Source organism: Fundulus heteroclitus, chromosome 9 (assembly GCF_011125445.2).
Source record: "Fundulus heteroclitus isolate FHET01 chromosome 9, MU-UCD_Fhet_4.1, whole genome shotgun sequence".
Classification (NCBI taxonomy): domain Eukaryota; kingdom Metazoa; phylum Chordata; class Actinopteri; order Cyprinodontiformes; family Fundulidae; genus Fundulus; species Fundulus heteroclitus.
Genome location: NC_046369.1, coordinates 9,116,452 through 9,135,300, shown reverse-complemented (window position 1 = coordinate 9,135,300; position 18,849 = coordinate 9,116,452). Strand labels below are relative to the sequence as shown.

Below are 18,849 nucleotides of genomic sequence, written 5' to 3'. Positions count from 1 at the left end.
TCTTTTGATCAGCTCCTCTTTATTTAATAACATGTATAATTGTCTTGTTGGTAACTATTTAATGTCCGTCTTTATTTCTTTAACCTAAGTCCATAAATAGTGCATCAACGACGATGATCTTTGGATATAATCCACCCCAACAATACTAAACTCTTCATATTTCAGGATGAATATTTCAACAAGAATTCATTCTGAAAGATAAGAAACCTGCTTCTTCCTTAAGAGTGCCATTTGTGACCAAATGGTAGGGGGAAATTCATGCTTCTGATGAAAAACATCTGTTTGATAGGACTGATTTGATCATCGTTAACGATGAGACGGGCGGAATCAGGATCACTGGCAGCTAGAAAGAGAGACGCGGTTGAGAAAACCATTTGAGGTGATACAACCAGAATGTGGCATTTACTCATTTCTCTAGTGATGAAAAGCACAGAAAGCCAATCAGAGGGAGAATTTCAAACGGAACAAAATTCAGAGGACTAACTTTGTCACAGTTTGCCAGCCATAATGGCTCGGAGGTCATCTGAGTCAAACACAAAAGGCTGCAAATCCACTGTTAGTCTTGGTAAAATGTTGCACGTTCTCCTTTATCTGTGCCGTTTCCAGCTGGATTCTCGCGCCTCTTGTGATGTCATCAACTCTAATTCACACAAAGCTGATTTAGCAGGTTTTTTTGCCTTTTAAAAAACATAATTTTATAAAATCCTGCGGCTTAACTCCACACTTATTTACCTAGCTGTGGTTTGGTCAGTGAATAATTGTTAATTATGCACACTGTTAGATGGTGTCTTTAGGTTTTCCATATTTTTATCGTAACTTTGCTCCGTAAGCAGCAAACAGCCAATAATGAATCTCCTCAAACTTAAATTGATTGAAAAAGTGAGCAGATTGTTTGAAAGAAGCAAATAAAAACAGTCAAAGGCGACTGAAAACGAGAGTTTGGTGAGAAACGGAAGGTGGAGGAAAGGAAATGCAGGAAGGTGAGGGACGAACTGTATGAATTGATGGGAACAGCGAGTGTGCGTGTGTGAATGGATGAATGTGTGCGTGTGTGGAGGCGACGTTTGGGGGCGGGGGGTGGGGGGGGATGTGGGGGGGAGTAACTGCGAACCAAGCTGGTCCTGATTAGTGGGACCAGTGCCAGCCAGACAGGCGGAATGTAACGTGTGGCTGGGCTGCCCTCATTTAGGGCCCGTGTTCGGCCATGAGAGACGCACACACACTCTATCACATCCGCACCCTATTACCAAAAAAACACAAAGAGTTAAAGTGCCACTTTCTCCATAAAAGTCAGTGAAGGAGATGTGTGCAGTAGCCACTAAAGCCTCTCAGCCATCGGGCTAAACACGAACACATGTGGGGGCACCGCTGATTGGCCGAGCCGCTCCTCTTCCATGGTAGCTTGGAGCTATAATGAAAGAGATTTCAGAGGGGCTCAGGCCTGGGATCCCTAAACAGCCTTTAATGGGTTCCTGTGTCAGGGCCGTAAATCTGGGGCCCGGGCCGACACGCTAGCCGGTCGCAGCGGGCCGGCGGAGCGGAGATGCACCTGTGAGACACCGGGGACGGGCGCGCTTTGGACAGAAACACTTCCACAGGAACAGGACGGGCTACATGTGCTGTGTGATCGCGGTGCAAACTGTTATTTCAACCAGGCTGCGTTTGAGAGGGCAGCCCCCCCCCCTCCCTCCCTCCTCCTCTCTGCAGCTAGGTGTTTATTAAAGCAAGGTGAACCCAAACTCCACCAGACACAGGTCACGAAACCTGGCTCTCTGATCTCTGTTACAGCTTTGGTGCCGTCTGCCTGAGAGGAAGTTCCACGGGGAGCCATAAACGGATGGGACCCTCGCCTCACGGCTTTATCAATTTGTCATTCCTCCTCTTCATTGTGACCCTGCAGTGCAACATTTAAGATTAAACTGCTGCAACAACAAAGCATTTTACGACTGAAGCGCCAGCAGCTGGTTTAGATCATTTCTTTCTTTTTTTTTTTCCTTTCTTAATTTTTTTTAAATCCTTCCAACATGGTGGATTGGTATTGATAAAACCCACAAGGTAAAACAGAGCCTCTCCAGGGCGGTAAGAGACCTCAGACAGAAGCTGATACACATTAAGTCAACAACAATAACAAAAACATGCAGATATTCACAGTAAGAGCTTCTCCCTTCCGCTGAAGCCGTGACAGCTCTGTCACCATCCCACTTCTCCCCAGGCCTGACAGGGCAGTGGAGAGCATGAAATAGGGGAACAACAGATTATCATACTGCTCCTTCATTAGTTCCTCGCTGTCGGCTAATGGGAAGCTGAAAGGTGAAAATGAAAAAGCAATTCCCGCTCCTTGCCTCCCTGTCTCTCATTTTCTCCCTCCGTCACTCTGCTGCCACTGACAGATGTCACCGTTTCCGTCTGTCTGGCTCTCGGTTGCTTCCTCTCCACCGCGTTGCCACAAGTAAAGACCGAACACAGTCAGAGCTCAGGCAGCGAAGGAGTCAGGGGGGAAAGCAGGAGAAGCAAAAAAAAAAAAAAAAAATCCAGAAACGCTACAGTTATTTCAGTAACTCGATTCTGAATATGCAGAGAAGGGTGTTATGTTTATTTAATATGGATAGGATTTGGCTTGACAGCTTCTGCATGATTGTTTAGAATCATGTATGTATATTGTTTTAATTAGTGATCTTTAAAAATAAACCATTGAAAATACAAGAATCCAGACTCCTCCCAGAGTTTCAGATCAACATATTAAAACAAAAACTAAAAATGCACTGATCAGGCTTTGGCTAGCCGATCCCGATTTATCTGCCCACTAAGATTTTCTTCCTTATGACTCTAAAATAATAAAAGAGAGAGAAAAAAAATCTGCCACAAATTCTTTGTCAGAGGTAGTTTTGAATCCAACAGAACATCAAGGAAAGGCATTATTATCCCTAATCATTATAAATAGACAATTCGTGACGGATCCACCAGTCAGTCTTTTACTGGTTAGTACCAACTTCCAGTTTCACAATTAAGTGGAGCAACTATGGAATATGAGCGGAAAAATGTGCAGCAGGTTCCTCAGTAGACATAGCTTGAAACCAAGCAAAACGGAAGGAATGCCCATTGGTTTATTTAAAGATGTTGTGACGTTAGAGTCTTTTATTCAGTTTTTTAAAAAAAGAAGGAAACTAATTAGCAAAGGTCTCAAGTTCAGGAATGGAACAAAGATAGCTGCGTTGAAGTCAAATGGCCTCTGCTTGACTGCTTTTAGACAGAAAATGATGAATAAAAACAATTTAGATCATTACAAATATAGATATCCTTTATTGTGCCTTAGTGGGGAAACTCAGGTGTTCCAGCAAAAGACATGACCGGCATCTGGAAGCATCTAGATTCACACAAAGGCTAAAAAACATAGCAAATAAGAAAAGAGAGACTGTTCAATTAGGGCAAAATTACAACATAACACTGTAGAATTATTAACAATAGCCTATTCAGGTTAAAATTTAGATATTTATCATTTCTCCTGCACAACACGTATCAATGGGGAAAGAATATTGGCCAATAGCCATCTCTGGCCCATAACTATGTCTGTTTATCAATAATTGAAGGCAGACGGTGCCTGATGAATTTAAAATAGTTCAATAAAAGGTAGAAAAATGGTCAGAAGACATTTTCACCAGAAGAGGCATTCTCTATTCTCCAGATGCACCCATCAGGCTCTTCTGGGCTGATTTCTATGTGCCTTTGAGGTCGGATCTGCTGATTTCAATTTTTAAACAGTTACGACGTTTAAATGGACTAAGAACATATAAGACTAAAAATGTGCTGCAAGTTATTACATTGAGGTAGTGTTGAACCCAACAGAACATGAAATAATTAATATAAGCCCTTTTTATGCGTCAAATGATGCGTCTTACACCTTAGTCTGTATTTTATTGAACTAAAAACAAATGTATCGGAGAATTTGCTGTCAGCTGATGTGTTCAAATGCTTAAAATGGTAGGAGTTTTCAGTTCTGATGCATTTAGTGAATAAGAGTTAAAATATCAGATTTTTCGAACCACAGATCAGAGAGAAAATTGTCTGATTCTGATGTCCAGCTGATGGCTTGGTGCATCCCTAATAAAAAAAAATGTAAAAAAAAAACATTCAAACTGCAAGTTTATAATAAAAGCCTAATGAGTGGAAAAGCTGTAAAAAAAAAAAAAAAATCGCTTATCTCTAATGTTTTTTTTTTTTTTTTTTTTTGCAAAAGCAATCATAATGCAAAGAAGCAAGGAAATGTGTCCAAGTTTATGTCTCAGGCTTAATACAACAAATTATACTGAATAGTTATGCGTTAAATGCATTATAGTAGGTCTATTAGGAGACAAACTTTTCCCTCCACTCCCCGTATGACCGGTGATGTGAAACAACTCCGCCCCTCTGTACCAGGGCCAAAGAAAGACGAGCTGGACATGCATTATATGTAGCATTTCTGACGGGGCAATGTTCTCAGAGCTTGGCAGCGCATGTTAAGGGATGCTGGTAAAATGCAAACAAACGCCGGGGAGAAGCAAACCATTTGCATATGAACAGCCAAGTATGTGTTTGTTTTTTATAGAAGGGGGGGTAACAGCGTTGGAGGAGAGATTCGCTGCTCCTCTGTCCAGCTGGCTGCTGCTGAAAGGATGCTTCATTTCTGACTAAAATAAGAGCAATATAGAAAAGGGAGAATGTGCAGTATGCTCATTTCATAAGCTAAACCCTTACAGTGAAATGACCATATGTCTGTAAGCCACTGCAGCACTTCAAAACTACCAGTAGATGGCACTTTAGCTCCAGAGAGGAAGGCAGCTGGTCTCAGTGGAGAACAGGAACAGAGCGAGCGGAGACAACAAATACATACAAATAACCATGAAAACACATGCTCAGCTATGGAGACAGACGCTGCACTTAAACTAACCTGTGATGCATTCAAGTATTTATCATTAATGTAAGATATTATCATTAAAACGGAGCTAAAATGCATGGAGGAAATTAAAAATTCATGCTGACAGACATAATCAAACATGCTCTATAATTTACAGCTCATTATTATATCATGAATTATCTGTTATCTATTCACTTTTTGCAGAAACCATCTCTTTGGTACAGTCTGAATATGGTGAACTCTCAATGAGTAACGTGTGTGTAAATCAAATTAACAAGAACAATCTTTAAAGCTGCAGGACAAATTTCAGCCCTAATTTACATTTCCTCAGACTCAAACCCAACCACTGCAGGCTGTGAATACATGAGACACAGAAACTCACCCAAACAGTCAAACATGCAGCTGTTGAAACACCTGTGACTTCTTTTTCCTGTTTTACATCTGTTAGCCCCCCCCCCGGTCTCCCCTCAACTCAGAGTTGCTCTACGGGCTGGCATCCCTCCTACCTCACCAGGTGAGAAGCCCAGAGCCTGGGGCTCAGCCCGGCCACGCGCCTGCTGGCTGTCATTGTCCATATCACTGCCCCAACCTCTGTCTCTCCTCTGTGCTCTTAACAGCTGTCACTCTGCAGCTTCCAACCTGAGGCAAACTGCAAAATGCATGCCTGTTTGTGCACGCTGAGCACACAAGCACAATGTAGTCTTTGGATTAAAGGGTTCTGGTAAAGACATACTTTCTATTTGCATCACAAAAGCACAAAAAAAAAATACACACACACAAGCAAACATGCTGCATATAGTAAAAATACATCTTAAAACACAATCTGGTGGTAAAAGGAGCCAGAATTAAAAAACAAAAAAGTTAGCGGTCCAATTCGGTTTTGCTTTCGTCAAACGAAAGGATTCATGCCCACTTTCTTCACCTAACACCCTTTAAATCACAATTTGGAGTATAAGCGACAGCCAGAGGTGGCTGATCAAATAGAATGGGGATTTCATAATTCAGGACATTTTCCTGTGATTAATTAAACAGAGACATAGAGAGATGTTGGTGTAAAATATGAAGAATCATAAAAATTAATCATCTTTTCTGCAATAAGGTGAAATGCCTCAAATTTCTTTGCCATTTTTTGATGTCAAATTGTTCCTAAAATACCAAAACTGTTTGTTAAATAGATGTTTTGGCCAAAAAATATGGATATATAGTTCCCTGTAAAGGTATTGACTCCCCTTAATGTACATGTGACATTAAAACCACAACTTTTGGTGCATATGCAACATGCAATAACTAATGTGCAATTCTATTTAATACACTGTGCAATAATCCTGAAAGAAGTGACTTCTGCTGCTACTTCACCCGAATATATGTCAATACACACGCATATAAGTCACCGTGAATGTACATAAGACATCCTCTACCTTATTTCTATTTAGTATTTTTATTTTTCTTATCTACTTCTTTTGATCCACGGTATAACGAGGACACACTGTAAATACCTGATGCACCTTGTCCTACTTGGCACCTTCTTCTTCTGATTACTGATCCGATGTGACATGTGAATTTCTTCAATGTGAGATCATTAAAGCCTATCTTATCTATCTTATCTTATATAATTGGGATTTTATATGAAAAATCCATGCAAGCAAATATGATTAAAATGTATTGCCCCCCCCACCCCTTTTTCCACAAATAATCTAAAAAGCGTGGCTTGCATTTGTATTCAGCCCCCTTCACTAAATATGTGACTTCAGAGGGCAATCAATGGCAGTGGATTTTATTTCGGGGTATCCTAGTAAATAGAGGATTAAAATCAAGCTGTTCTGTTAGAGAACATTAGTGAACAAGCAGCATCATGAGGACCAAAGACCTCTGCAGGCGGGTCAGGGAAAAAGCTGTCAGACAAGAAGCACCTTTAATGGTAGAAGCAGCCAACATGCCCATGGGAACTCTGGAGGAGCTGCAGAGACCCACAGCTTAGGTGGCAGAATCTGTCAACTCACTTACTAATTGTGGCCAGCACAGATCCAGTTGGGAAGCAATTCTTGAAAGAAAGCCAGAACACGTCTGCAGGGACACAGCCAACATTAAAGAACGTAAGTTTTTTTATCCTTCTCCTTCCACACGTCACGGTGAAACAAGGTAGTGGCAGCATCATGGTGCGGTGAGGATGACACTGGAAAACTGGTGTTCACAGACGATCTCCATCAAAGATAACTGAGCTTGACGTATTTTATAAAGCAGACACGACCCAGAAAACTTGCAGCTGTAACTGGACCAAAAGGCGGTTCAATAAAGCACCGATACCGTGGGATTATTATCAATTAGAATATGGGTTACGATAAGGCTCATTACCTTCAGAAAATAACCTTTAAGCCAGTATTAAACATACTTTTCAATAAGCCAACATTTCTGTATTAATTTTTTTTTCTATTGGTTTGATGTGATATTCTAATCTAAAATGTTGTGTTTACATTATGCAAGCAAAAAAAATCATTGTTAACAGAAATAAGGGCTTTAAAACAGTCGGTGAGTAATTAATCTATATAATTTAATTTCCCTCTGGGATAAATAAAGTATTTTTTGAATTTGAATTGAATTAGAATAATGTGTTTACCTTAGTTAATTGGGTTACTGAAACAAACTGACTTTTTGATGATATTCTAATTTGTTGAATAGGACTGTAAAAGCATAGCCCATTTCCAGACTTAGTAGTAAAAAAGCTCAGACACTATGGTTCATTTGCCTCCAACTTTACAGCTATGATGCTTTGTGTTGGTCTATCACATTAAACCTTAATAAAATAAAGTTAAGTTTGTGGTTTCCATTATTTAGAGCCATATATGTACACAGTAAGACTTTAAACCAGATTTTTCAGCTCTGTTAAATGGTTTGGTACTGCACATGCATAGCCGAGGACAATTAAACATATGTAACGTTTAGGTCCTTCACAAACTACTTACTGTGAATAAGCTGTTCATTTATATACATTTTTCACAACAATTTGAAGCCTTGTTCTCTGCAGCTGTGAGGTTTCCTTCATTACTTTTTGTCATATTACTCACAACCATGAAGAAAAATAAATAAATCACGGGGTTTTTGAAGCTTAAAGCTGTTTTTCTTTTTGAGTTTTCCTGCCTTCTGATCTGTTCCCACTCAAATAAATTAATCAAAGCCGTATTAAAGCATTATTTTCAGATTTGGCAACCAAAGCGTGTCATTGTAACGTTCGCAGATGGTACGGACAGAGATTTGACCCTAAAAGTGCAGTGAAGAATAAAGGGTTGATCAAGCAAAAGGAAAGCCTGCATGTGGGCAGGCCGAGTGGGAGATGTTTGCAGGTAATTTCACTTAACCTTTATTTAACAGTGTTAGTCTCGTGAGATCAATTTCTCGAGGAAAGAACACCTGGTCAAGACGGTTGTGGGCAGAACGAACATCAGTATCAACAATGTATAGGAGGCAGCCTTGGAGAGAGAGAAAAAAAAAATACAGATAAAAGGTGAAAAAACACAAAGAGAGTTGGAACAATAGCTGTTTCCACCAACAGGAATGTAAATATGTGGTGCGATAAACAGGTGAAAATAGAAAAGGAGCGCTTTCAGAAAACAAAGAAGTGGAGAGCATCTTCATCTAATCAAACAACTGCCAAATTGTTTCGGTGTTGCTTCCCGTTTTGAGTCTCAGAAAAATAGATCCTAAATCTGTGGAAAAATGGAAAATAATAACCGAAAAGAAGTCGAATTTATCCGGTTTGATACATTATCTGAAGAAATGTTTGGGGAGCTTCCATCTTCAGAGAGTAAATGAAAACTGACATCCATAAATTATCCTTATGGTTTCTGAATTTACGCTCTTTGTTTTCAATTATCAGGTTTTACAAAAAAAACAACAAAAAAAAAAACAACAACTTATGACTTTGTAGGAGGTTTCATATAAACACGTTTAAGTAATTATCAATCAAAATAAGTGAGGAGGGCCAGGAAGAGAAGAATGCGACGGCCAGGCGCGCGTGTGATTAACTAGAAAGTGATTGACTACATGTAAACAGACGCACAAAAGCCACGCTGTGGGACATGCCGTCCTCTGTTCTGACCGTCCCTCCTCCAGCCGTCTCCAGGGACCTGTTACTGTGGCAATGAGCAGGCCTCAGTGGCATGAGCACGGGTGTGAGTGCATATCCTGAGCCCAGTGCGTGTTAACAGTCAATCTGTGTGCGCGGAGGCCCGTCTTTGTGTGCGCCCCTGGCCGAGGGGGAGTGGCGGGAGGAGAAGGGGGGGGGGGGGGGGGGGGGGGGTGTCCGAGGAGGCCTTTAGAAAATCCCTAATTGCCGTTCTTCTCCTCTCCCCCGGCCGTCACACCTTCCCCACGCTAAGACTTTCCAGCCTCATCACACACACAGGAAACACAACACTAATTAGACACAGCACAAGCTCTCCTAATCACACCCGTACACGGCTGCGACCGAAATGTCAGCGTGTGCATGCAGGCATCCGTTGTTTTGGGGGTTATCCCCCCCCCCCCACACACACACACACAGATTCGACTTACAGTTTATGTGTTTAAAAATGAGAGGTGGAAAATCCTCTAATTGCACTACAGAGGTCTAGATTTGAGGTGGAAAATGACAAACGGTGTTTTCCACAACTATTAAGTTTTCCATGTTTTTAACGACATCCTTCGACGTTTTGTACGGGGATTTTAAAATATACACAAACAACGTCATGAACAACTGTGAATCTTTCTAAATATTTGAGTAATAAACATCTGACATGTGTGGAAAGCATGTCAACCCAGCCTCCTTTACTCTGGTACCCCTAAATAAACTCCCCTGCAAACAACTGGCTAATAAACAGAATCCCACTCTGTGCAATTTATTCTTAGTATGGATTTCAAATTATTTAGCAAATAAAAAACTGAACAGTGTGGTGTGCATTTCTATTTAGCCCTTTGATGCTTGATAAACCTTGAATGAAACAACTGCACTCATGATTAGTGAATGAAGTTAACTTGTTTGTTATCTAATCTCAGCAAAAACAAATGTCCTCTTTAGAGCTGAATAGTTTGGCTGGAAAATGAGAGCATTAATCACTGAAGCAGCCACAATGCACCTGGTAACTCTGGAGGAGCAGCAGAGACCTACCGCTCAGGTGGTAAAACATTTACAAATCTGTGGCCTTCACAAATCTGATTATGATGGAAGATTGAAAATAATGTTAAATTGTGTCTTTGCCACATGCAAAACGGTGTGAAACAGCCTGAATTTACGGCCTAAATTGAAATTAGGTTTTGTGACAAGCCCTGAAAATGCTAAGTGTGCAGCAGACTGAGCTTAAGCTACTTTGCACGGAAGAATGAGGAAATAAATTCAGATGAGCAAAACTGGTAGAGACAGATCCCCAAATACTTGTAGCTTTAATAATAGCAAAAAGTGGTTCAGCATAGTGTTAACTCAGGTGGGCTGAATACAAATGTACGCTACACTTTTAGACAATATTTGTAAAACAGCTTGGAAATCATGCATCATGTTCCTTTCGCTTCAAAATTATTCACTACTTTGTATTAGTCTATCATATAAAATCCATTTAGGTTTGTGGTTGTGATAAAATGTTTAAAAGTTCAAGGTGTGAATACTTTTATACAACCCTGTGCAAGAGTTTAGCTCAACAGTGCGTAATTAGAAACTTCCTCCTGTATATGTATGCATATGTATAACATATGCGCATTTTTAAAGTAAAATTAAACTGCTTTATTTGTTTGCTGTGATTAAACTAGGAAACATGTTATCCTTCCTCTTATATTTACTGATGAATGTGGATTTTGCACATCAAGCGCCAACTCTGCATACAACAAAGACCAAATTTTAAAGCTCCATTTATGGAGCACCAGCAAATTCTTCAGAGAAAATGCTGACCAGCAGATGAGTTGCTACGACTGTCCGCGCTGTTCAGAGAAAAATACTGAGTGTACAACAGCGAGCGTGTTGAAAGGGAAGAAAAGATGCTTATGATTACATTTGGAACCCTGACAAACTGCTGTACTTCCAACAGAGAGCGTGAGGAGGAGGGAGGGGGGGGGAGAGAAGTGGGATGGTGATAGAAAGAAAAAAAAGATCTGGAGATACAAAAAAAAAAAAAAAAAAAGGAGAAAAATTGCAGGGAGAAAAGAAAGTGGACAGAAAATAGCGCAAAAGTGAAAAAAACTGAATTCATGCTGGTCAAGGGAAAACCGAGCTGTGGTGTGAACAGTCAGTGTAAAAGTGCATAACTCTGTCACAGTGTGTGTGTGTGTGTGTGTGTGTGTGTGTGTGCGCACGTCGTACCCGTCTCATCTTCTGCAGTCTCCTTGGAGACAGGCTCCTGGTGCTGGTGGGAGACCCCGGACGGACTGCCATGCCGTCTTCTTCTTCTTCCTGCGAGAGAGAAGATGAATATAAATCTGAGACTTTGTGTGTTATGAGTGATCAGCGCTAGCGAGAAAGTGTGGATTTCTGTGCTGAATAAAAGTGCCGCATTATCCAGTAAATGACATTTAATTCACATGTTAAAAGATCAGCAGGCCTATAGCTTTATTTATATCCTGAAGTAAAAGTACTTACATAAAAAATAATTTTAAAATGAATAAGCAATGTGTTTGGTGACTAGAAATGGGCCAGTATGAGCTTCGTAAAAGTATGATGACCCTGACTAAAAATGTTGGGAAAAAAAGGAGTTTCTGCTGCAAAAACAATGAAGCATTAAATATTACAGTGAAAATAATAGTTTCTATCTCTCTCTCTCTCTCTCTATATATATATATATATATATATATATATATATATATATATATATATATATATATATATATATATATATATATATATATATATATATATATATATATATATATATATAATTTTTGTATTTTGTAACATGGACTAATGCCAAAATTTGGAATAAATGCAAGCCAAAATGATCTAAACTTGTAAAGTAAACACTGTTATCAGGCAGAATAGTATCCCTTTGGCTTTTCTTATGCTAAAAGAGTTAGTTGATATTAGCTGGTAATCAGGATATCTGCTCAGGTAGTCTGCAGTCATATATTATCAGACAAGCAGCTCACCTATAGTTTTAAAACAGCGTTGTGTTAGAGAATAAAACAGCTGAATTAATTTTTCTTGTTAGAACTAGAAAGGTTTAGGGACATTCTTTCAGCCAGCTGATGGGCAGTGTGCAGCAACAGGTTTGGGGAGGAGCAGTACTGTCTAACTCTATGCTCCACAGAGCAGGTGAAAACTCTCGTCACAATTTTCTGACATCTTAATACGACCAAGTAAACCTAAGATTATTATAGATTTTTTTGTATTCTTACGGAAGCAAATAAATTCTAATTGAAATGGCCTTAATTGGTTTTAGGGGCATACAGCATTCAACAATAACTCCTCCTTTCTAAAACAATGGCCTATTTTCAGCTAGCTGACCATGCAGAGCTGTGTTACCCTATGTTACAGGTGGAGAAAACTCTGGTGACAGGTCGCCCCTCATATGTAAATGGTTGTAAAAACAAAAGTAACCAAACCAAATCGATCATCATTTTTGTACAATACAGCTTTTTTGAAATCTTACCTGCTGAGACCAGAGGCCTACAGTATGTCAACACAACCACAAATAAGGCATTTAAGACTTCAAACCTAAAGACCAGCAGGTTCTTTCAGCCTTTTCAGCAAAAGTTAAACAGGGTCCATCAGTACACCACTTGGAGAGCCTAATTTCTTGTTTCTTATACAAAAAAACCCTGATTTATAAACATTGAACTACCAATAAATAGGTTTTGTTAGCGAGAGAAAGGTTTAGTGGCCTTCTTTTAGCCAGCTGACCAGCAGTCCACAGCAAAGGGTGGGGGGAGGAACAGACAATTTTCTCTCATAAAGCGTGAAGTAGCTTTCTCTAAGCCTGCTGACAAGCAGTGCACAGCAACTGGTCTGTTGCTGTAAGCTCCAAATATCTGGAAAAAGTCTCACACTTTCTGTAGCATCACTTTAAAAAAGATAAACCCTAGAAACAGTACCATAGTAACATCTTTAAGGGTTTGCAACCACAAAGTTACTTGGTATTTGTAGGAAGCACATGGCTACAGGTGAAAACCTTTTAATTACATAGAATAAAATTTGTGTATGTTATACTGTAACCAACTTATGGCCAAACAGTGGCAATGATCTAGCAACCACAAATCTTTATTGTCATCATGTGTTACCTTAATGAAAATTCTTGGTGAGATGTAACAACAGCTCAGAATGCACACAGATTACACACAACATGCAGACACAACACGAATAATGAATTATAAATACACTGGTTGGTATTTAGAGTAACAAAAAAGTAAGTGACATAAGTGTTTTTAATGATTCTGGTTTCAAATTCCAACTCAAAACATTTAAATGTGTATAATTCCATCCTTTAAAACAATTTTCTTCAAAGTTTAGAAGGATAGCATATTTAACGATCCACCTCCAACACATTCATCCGGCTCTTAGATCCCTGGAGCAGGTAGAGATTCAGAGGAGACTCGGCGCAATCACAAATTAATTTCTCCTCTGAAAGGAACATGAAAATCTGCTCGACTTCACAATCAAACAGATTTCTGCACCTGTGTTTGCCTGCACCGCACGTGTTTGCGCAGAGGCCCGTGTTCGTCATCGGTGCCCTCTCTCCTCGCTTCCCCACTGACAGATCAAGCTGCTATTGCCTTATCAAATCCATCAGGCTTATGGAAACATACACCTCGTTACATTAGCGTTGAGGAAATCACAGGCTCACTGATGAAATATGCAGACAATAAGAGAGAAAGAGGGGCCGGGGTTTCGGATGACATGACAGGCCATAGCCAGAGGGGCGCTAGTTAAAAATGTACAGCCCCGAACAAAGCGCTAAGCAGGCTTCAACAGTCATTAAAGGGCCTCTACGTCAGAATCACACACTCCATGTAAAGCAGCCTTCCTGTCTGTTTCTATGAGGGAGGCATGTGTCTGTCTGCGTGCTTCTGAACCGCGTTGTGTACACGTGTTGGCATGCAGTGCAAACTGTGTGAAGGTGCATGCTGGCTCACCCTTGCTTTGAGTCTGCCCTTAATGTCCCGAATGCCCCGCTTGGCATGAACCTTGGCCTAGGAGGGGTGAAAAAAAAAAACAAAAAAAAACACACACACGCACACAAGACGGATTACTAATCAAAACATGTTGCATTAACATTCTGTTCTGGTTTCGTGTAACATCAAGAAATGCTTTGATCCCCGTGGCAAAAAAACACGCAGACAAAAGGCTGGATGAGAGAGCCTGGCGCACTAACAGGAGGCGATAACATGAAAGGGCACCCTGACCACCTATTATACCGCGTCTAACACCACAGCCAGCCACGAACAATGCTCTTTAGCTCCATTACCAATTATAATCAACATGGTTTTTAAAGATGCATCATTATGTTCAAGAATATCATTTCTTTCTGTGGATCTTTAAAAATACATAAATGGAAAAAAAAAAATACAGCTCTTAAATACCTTTGACACAGCTGTGTTGAAAAGTGCGCCTCCTCTCTGTGATAGAAGAGAAAAAAAAATTTCAGATGCTTGAAGAAAATTACTGAAAGTTTCTAAATATCGACACGCACACGCACACACACACACACACACACACACACACACACACACACACAAAAGCAGACTTCCATACAGGTACAAAGACTGATTTTAAAGAACGTTATGGCTTTTATTACTTTTAGTGCCGTCATGCAAAACATAAATCATGTCTTTTTTTTTTGTTGCTTTTTTTTACCATTTTTGGTGAACAAAAATAAAGAAAATTTCCAACCTTTGCTGAAGACATTTGGCCAAGGTTGGAATAACTACACTTTTATCTGATATTTGCCAATTATCTTTGTTTATGACAAAACTAATCTAACTTGCATTTGATAAATTGTGCATTGTATACTTTAAAGTCCACTAAACAAAAAAAAATGTTCACACTTGGTTATAAATAGCGTACTTCACAGTTGATGGTGTGTGCCATGGGTGTGATGACACATCTAGCGCATCTGAGACAATGAATAATATTGTGTAAACAAGAATACACAACATTTTTATATCTTCATTAAAAAAAATATTTTGTTTTGTTTTACGCAAACTGAGTAATAGGGATTAGAAGCTGTGTAATCTATAGTCAGTGTACACCCATTCCAGTCCTGGTTTACACATGTTATTGTCCTTTTCCTTTGCTTATCTAAGTCTAACATGGTTCTAATGCTAAAATGAACAGTAATGCTCCATTTTTCAGTTTTTAAAAACAGAATAAATGTTAAATTTTAAATTGTATTCGTAAAAATCACTGTTTAATTTTAAGTCTAGCGTTCAATAGTCCCCATATTTGGAACTTTGAACCAGATGTGTACAATGGTTTTTAATGTCCATTAAAAACAGTGAAATAGCCCTTTATTTTAGCACTGGTAGGAAGTGGTGAAGAAAATGGTACATTTAGTGTCATTAGCAACTCTAAGGTTAGCTAAAACTCTGTCAGATAACTAATTAATAAAGCAAACTGACAATATTTGGTAGTCAGTATCAATTTTTATAAATCAAGTCTGCATTGATTTATAATGCATTTACTTGTATACATGCATACAATGCTCATGATAATCCATGTAAATCCTGTTTCTTTTGAGTAAGAGGAAAATGATGCATGTACAGAAGGTGACAGGTAAGCAGGAGTATAAAGGAAACGTGACGGTATATCTACCCTTTTTGTTTTTAGGACTGAATACCTGGATCCCACAAATATTCTCTGCACTTGCGAACCCACCACGCTGAGACTGGCGAACATCCAGGAAAGCTGACATTGAGATAGTGAACTCTTAAGCAGTAAATACACTGGGCGCGTGAATAAGCAGCGCAACTTATTATTTTTAATAATTATTATTATTATTATTTTAAAAGCGGAAATTTATACCAGACACTGCAAAGTAAGCGCCACAGCTACGCGTTTCTGTGCAGAGAAGAACTTTCGCCACATGCGTAAGTTATGAAAGTAATATGTTTTGATCACCTAAAAGCCTGTGTCTTGAGCATTTGATCAGAAATCGCACATTTCAGTTTGTTAGCTTGTCACAACTACCAAGAACTGCTGATTGAGTGTACAGAAATTAACAACTTTAGGTTTTGTGTATTACTTTGTAGAAAGAGCGCCAAGTAGAAGGCACACCTAGGCCTTCCTTCTGCTAGCCGGCGAGTTGTTGCGAGAGGAAAGGCAGAGAGCTTGGCGACAATGGATGCATCCCATCAATCAGCAGCGTCAACAACAAGGCGACTTCTACCATTTTGAGGATGATACGGGTCTGAAAATTAGAACTTCAACCTAATTTAGGCCCAGCGTAGCGTAAATATGCGCATTGAATGCACATATTATGCATGTAGTGTAAATATCTTGACTGATCAAAACGGAAAGCTAACCTATGCGTAGGACGCTCGCATGCTGCACTTATGTGCGGTAACGCGCCTGGTGCATGTTCTCCTTTAGGCTATGTTCACACTGCAGGCAAATGCGACCCATGTCTTTTTCATGGCCCTGTGAACTGCCCAATTCTGAGCTTTTCACCTGCAAAAATTCGGATGTGTGCTAACGGGTCCAGGTTTGCTTGTGTGCCTAGTAGGGGAATCTACCATTAATTGACACAGTGCACAAATAGGTTACCTCTATGAGTGTGAGGGTAAAAAACAAGCGTATTTCTGACCTGGTGGAAATTTTTTGCATTAATCCTAACATTTTAATCAAAGGGGAGGTTTTACACCTTTACTGCCCAAGTTTCAGCATCAACATGGCAGTGGGCTTTGGGAAACTTTTGAAATAGTGCTGAATTGATCTGATTAAAGCCTGCACCTTTTAGCGAAAGCATAGGGGAAAATATCTGTGCTCTGACTGGTCCCGTTCACCCAAGGTGAGCTAAGCCAATAAAGGAGACTTCATACAAAAGGTCATATTACCGGGAAAAATGTTAATTATCCATATATGTTTTCTAGTGACATATTTCAGAGATAATTGCTAAACATTGAAAATCTGTTACGGCTTCATTCAGAAGAATACACTTTAGCACAAATTAAACAGAAAGATATCCAAGTCCGAAACATCTGATATGTAGGATATTTCAAATGTTACACAGGCCAGTAAAGTTCCCCGTGTGACATTTAGATCTCTCTATTGGCAGAAATGCAATAAGAGTGCACTCAATAATGTCGAAATGTGTAAAGACAATTACTTCTGCTCTATTATTAGCTTTGAAGAAGCCCTATAAACCAAGATGTATTGGACCATCCTGGTTCCACTGAACAGACCAACTTAACACTTTCATGTTATAAAAGTTATTTTTTTTATTTCAATGTAAATTAAGATCTTGTTTTAAATGTTTCACATAGATATCGGCTTTTGAACGTGGAAAGTATGTTGTCAAAGAAATAGATTTTGTTGCTGAAACATTTGTTTGTATTTGAAATAATTTGCAATTATAGCAGCACTGATAAATGAATGCCTCTGTAAGCAGCAGAAATATAATATGGAAAAATCTGACCAACTGATAAATGATCAAAATTAGACAATTTCTTTAGATCAGGTCTGAGTGGCGACTGATATAATATGGAAAAACCTGAATGTTCCTGTTAATTAAACATAAATTTAGAAATTAGACATTGGAAAACAAGATTTTAGGCTCCAAAACCATTTTGTCTAAACTCTTGACGCTAAACTCCTCATAAGTGTTGGACTTTCGATAGTTTAACATTTTAAAAATGTGATTGCCCTGTATTAAAACTTGTAGAGAATTACGGTTATTATTTTTGTTTTAGTGTACGTTTACCTTAAAACAATAGGAAACGGATCTAGGTTTGAGTAATATTAAATAAAGTACTTATTCGCACTAATAATCAGTTTCTGTTGGTTTTCATTTCAGTTTTTATCCTGCACAAAAATCAATCCTGAAAATTTATATTAAGATAATCTCCTTCCTTCTTTATTTGTGATTGAAATAATTTAAAGGGAAGGAAATTATTTATCCTTCAGAATGATTTTTTGTACATTTTGCGACTGACTCCAAGACCAATCTACATATGTACATTAATATAATTTAACAAAGCATATCTATAGTACACTTTTTTAATCATCTTAAAGGAACAAAGAGTTTTAGTGAAACCTAGTGGATGAAATCAGAATAACACGCACAATGCCCTTCACGGAGATCCACCATTTATCCAACGGTCCGTTGTTGCTGTGAAGCTCCACTGAATTTTTACGTCCACAGGAAAGCTATATGTTGTATTCTCTTCTACTTCTGGTGCGCTCAATCTTACAGGCTTTCATGTTAGCAGGCTGCTGCTCTTTTGCCAAGATAAAATACCAAATGCTGACCTCTGTTCTGGGAACTCTCATATGATTGGCTCAGGAACCAGGAAGCAAACACGGACTACACTCTGAACCAAAGTAGGTCCAGACCCTACCTCTAGGTCTTAAAAGGAGAAAATATGACAAATACATTGTTGATGGAGAGGAGTGATTGTTTATAGGGAGTGTTACGTCCCTCCTAGGTCACAAATAAGAATGATTTAGGTTCATTTTACAGTAAATATCTTACATATTGCTCCTTTAATGTGATGTCCAATATACTTATGAATAGGTAACTTCTGCACTGTTTAGTCATATTGTACTAACTGCAGGAAAAATTGTGCAGACAAACTAGTACATCTCAGATAAAATAAGCAACTCACAGCATTCAGGAGTTGTTATTTAAAAGACGCCTAAAGGAGTGATGGAAGGGATTGTACGTGATTAATTCATCCTTTGAGCTTGGCAGACTGACATTATGGTGCCCAACCTGTTTCTCTCTGTGCCTTTCTTCTTTTCTCTCAGAGTTGCTGTTTTCTTCTCAGCTTGGTCTTTAGTGTAAGCACAAAAC

At 39.1% G+C, this 18,849-nt stretch overlaps 1 protein-coding gene across 3 annotated transcripts in view; it reads right to left on the bottom strand.

Annotated features, from left to right (window-relative positions):
* The window catches only part of dennd1b (DENN/MADD domain containing 1B), a 160,689-nt gene that overhangs the window by 5,487 nt on the left and 136,353 nt on the right, over positions 1-18,849 (bottom strand). For 2 of the 3 annotated variants that reach the window (XM_036140967.1, XM_036140968.1), the window contains 4 exons: positions 14,420-14,455; positions 13,973-14,029; positions 11,211-11,300; positions 6,896-6,955 (listed from right to left, as the gene is read on the bottom strand). In XM_036140967.1, the coding sequence (XP_035996860.1) occupies positions 6,896-6,955; positions 11,211-11,300; positions 13,973-14,029; positions 14,420-14,455 (243 nt within the window). The remainder of the gene's footprint in view (positions 1-6,895; positions 6,956-11,210; positions 11,301-13,972; positions 14,030-14,419; positions 14,456-18,849) is intronic. The other variant, XM_012853610.3, reaches the window with a different exon arrangement.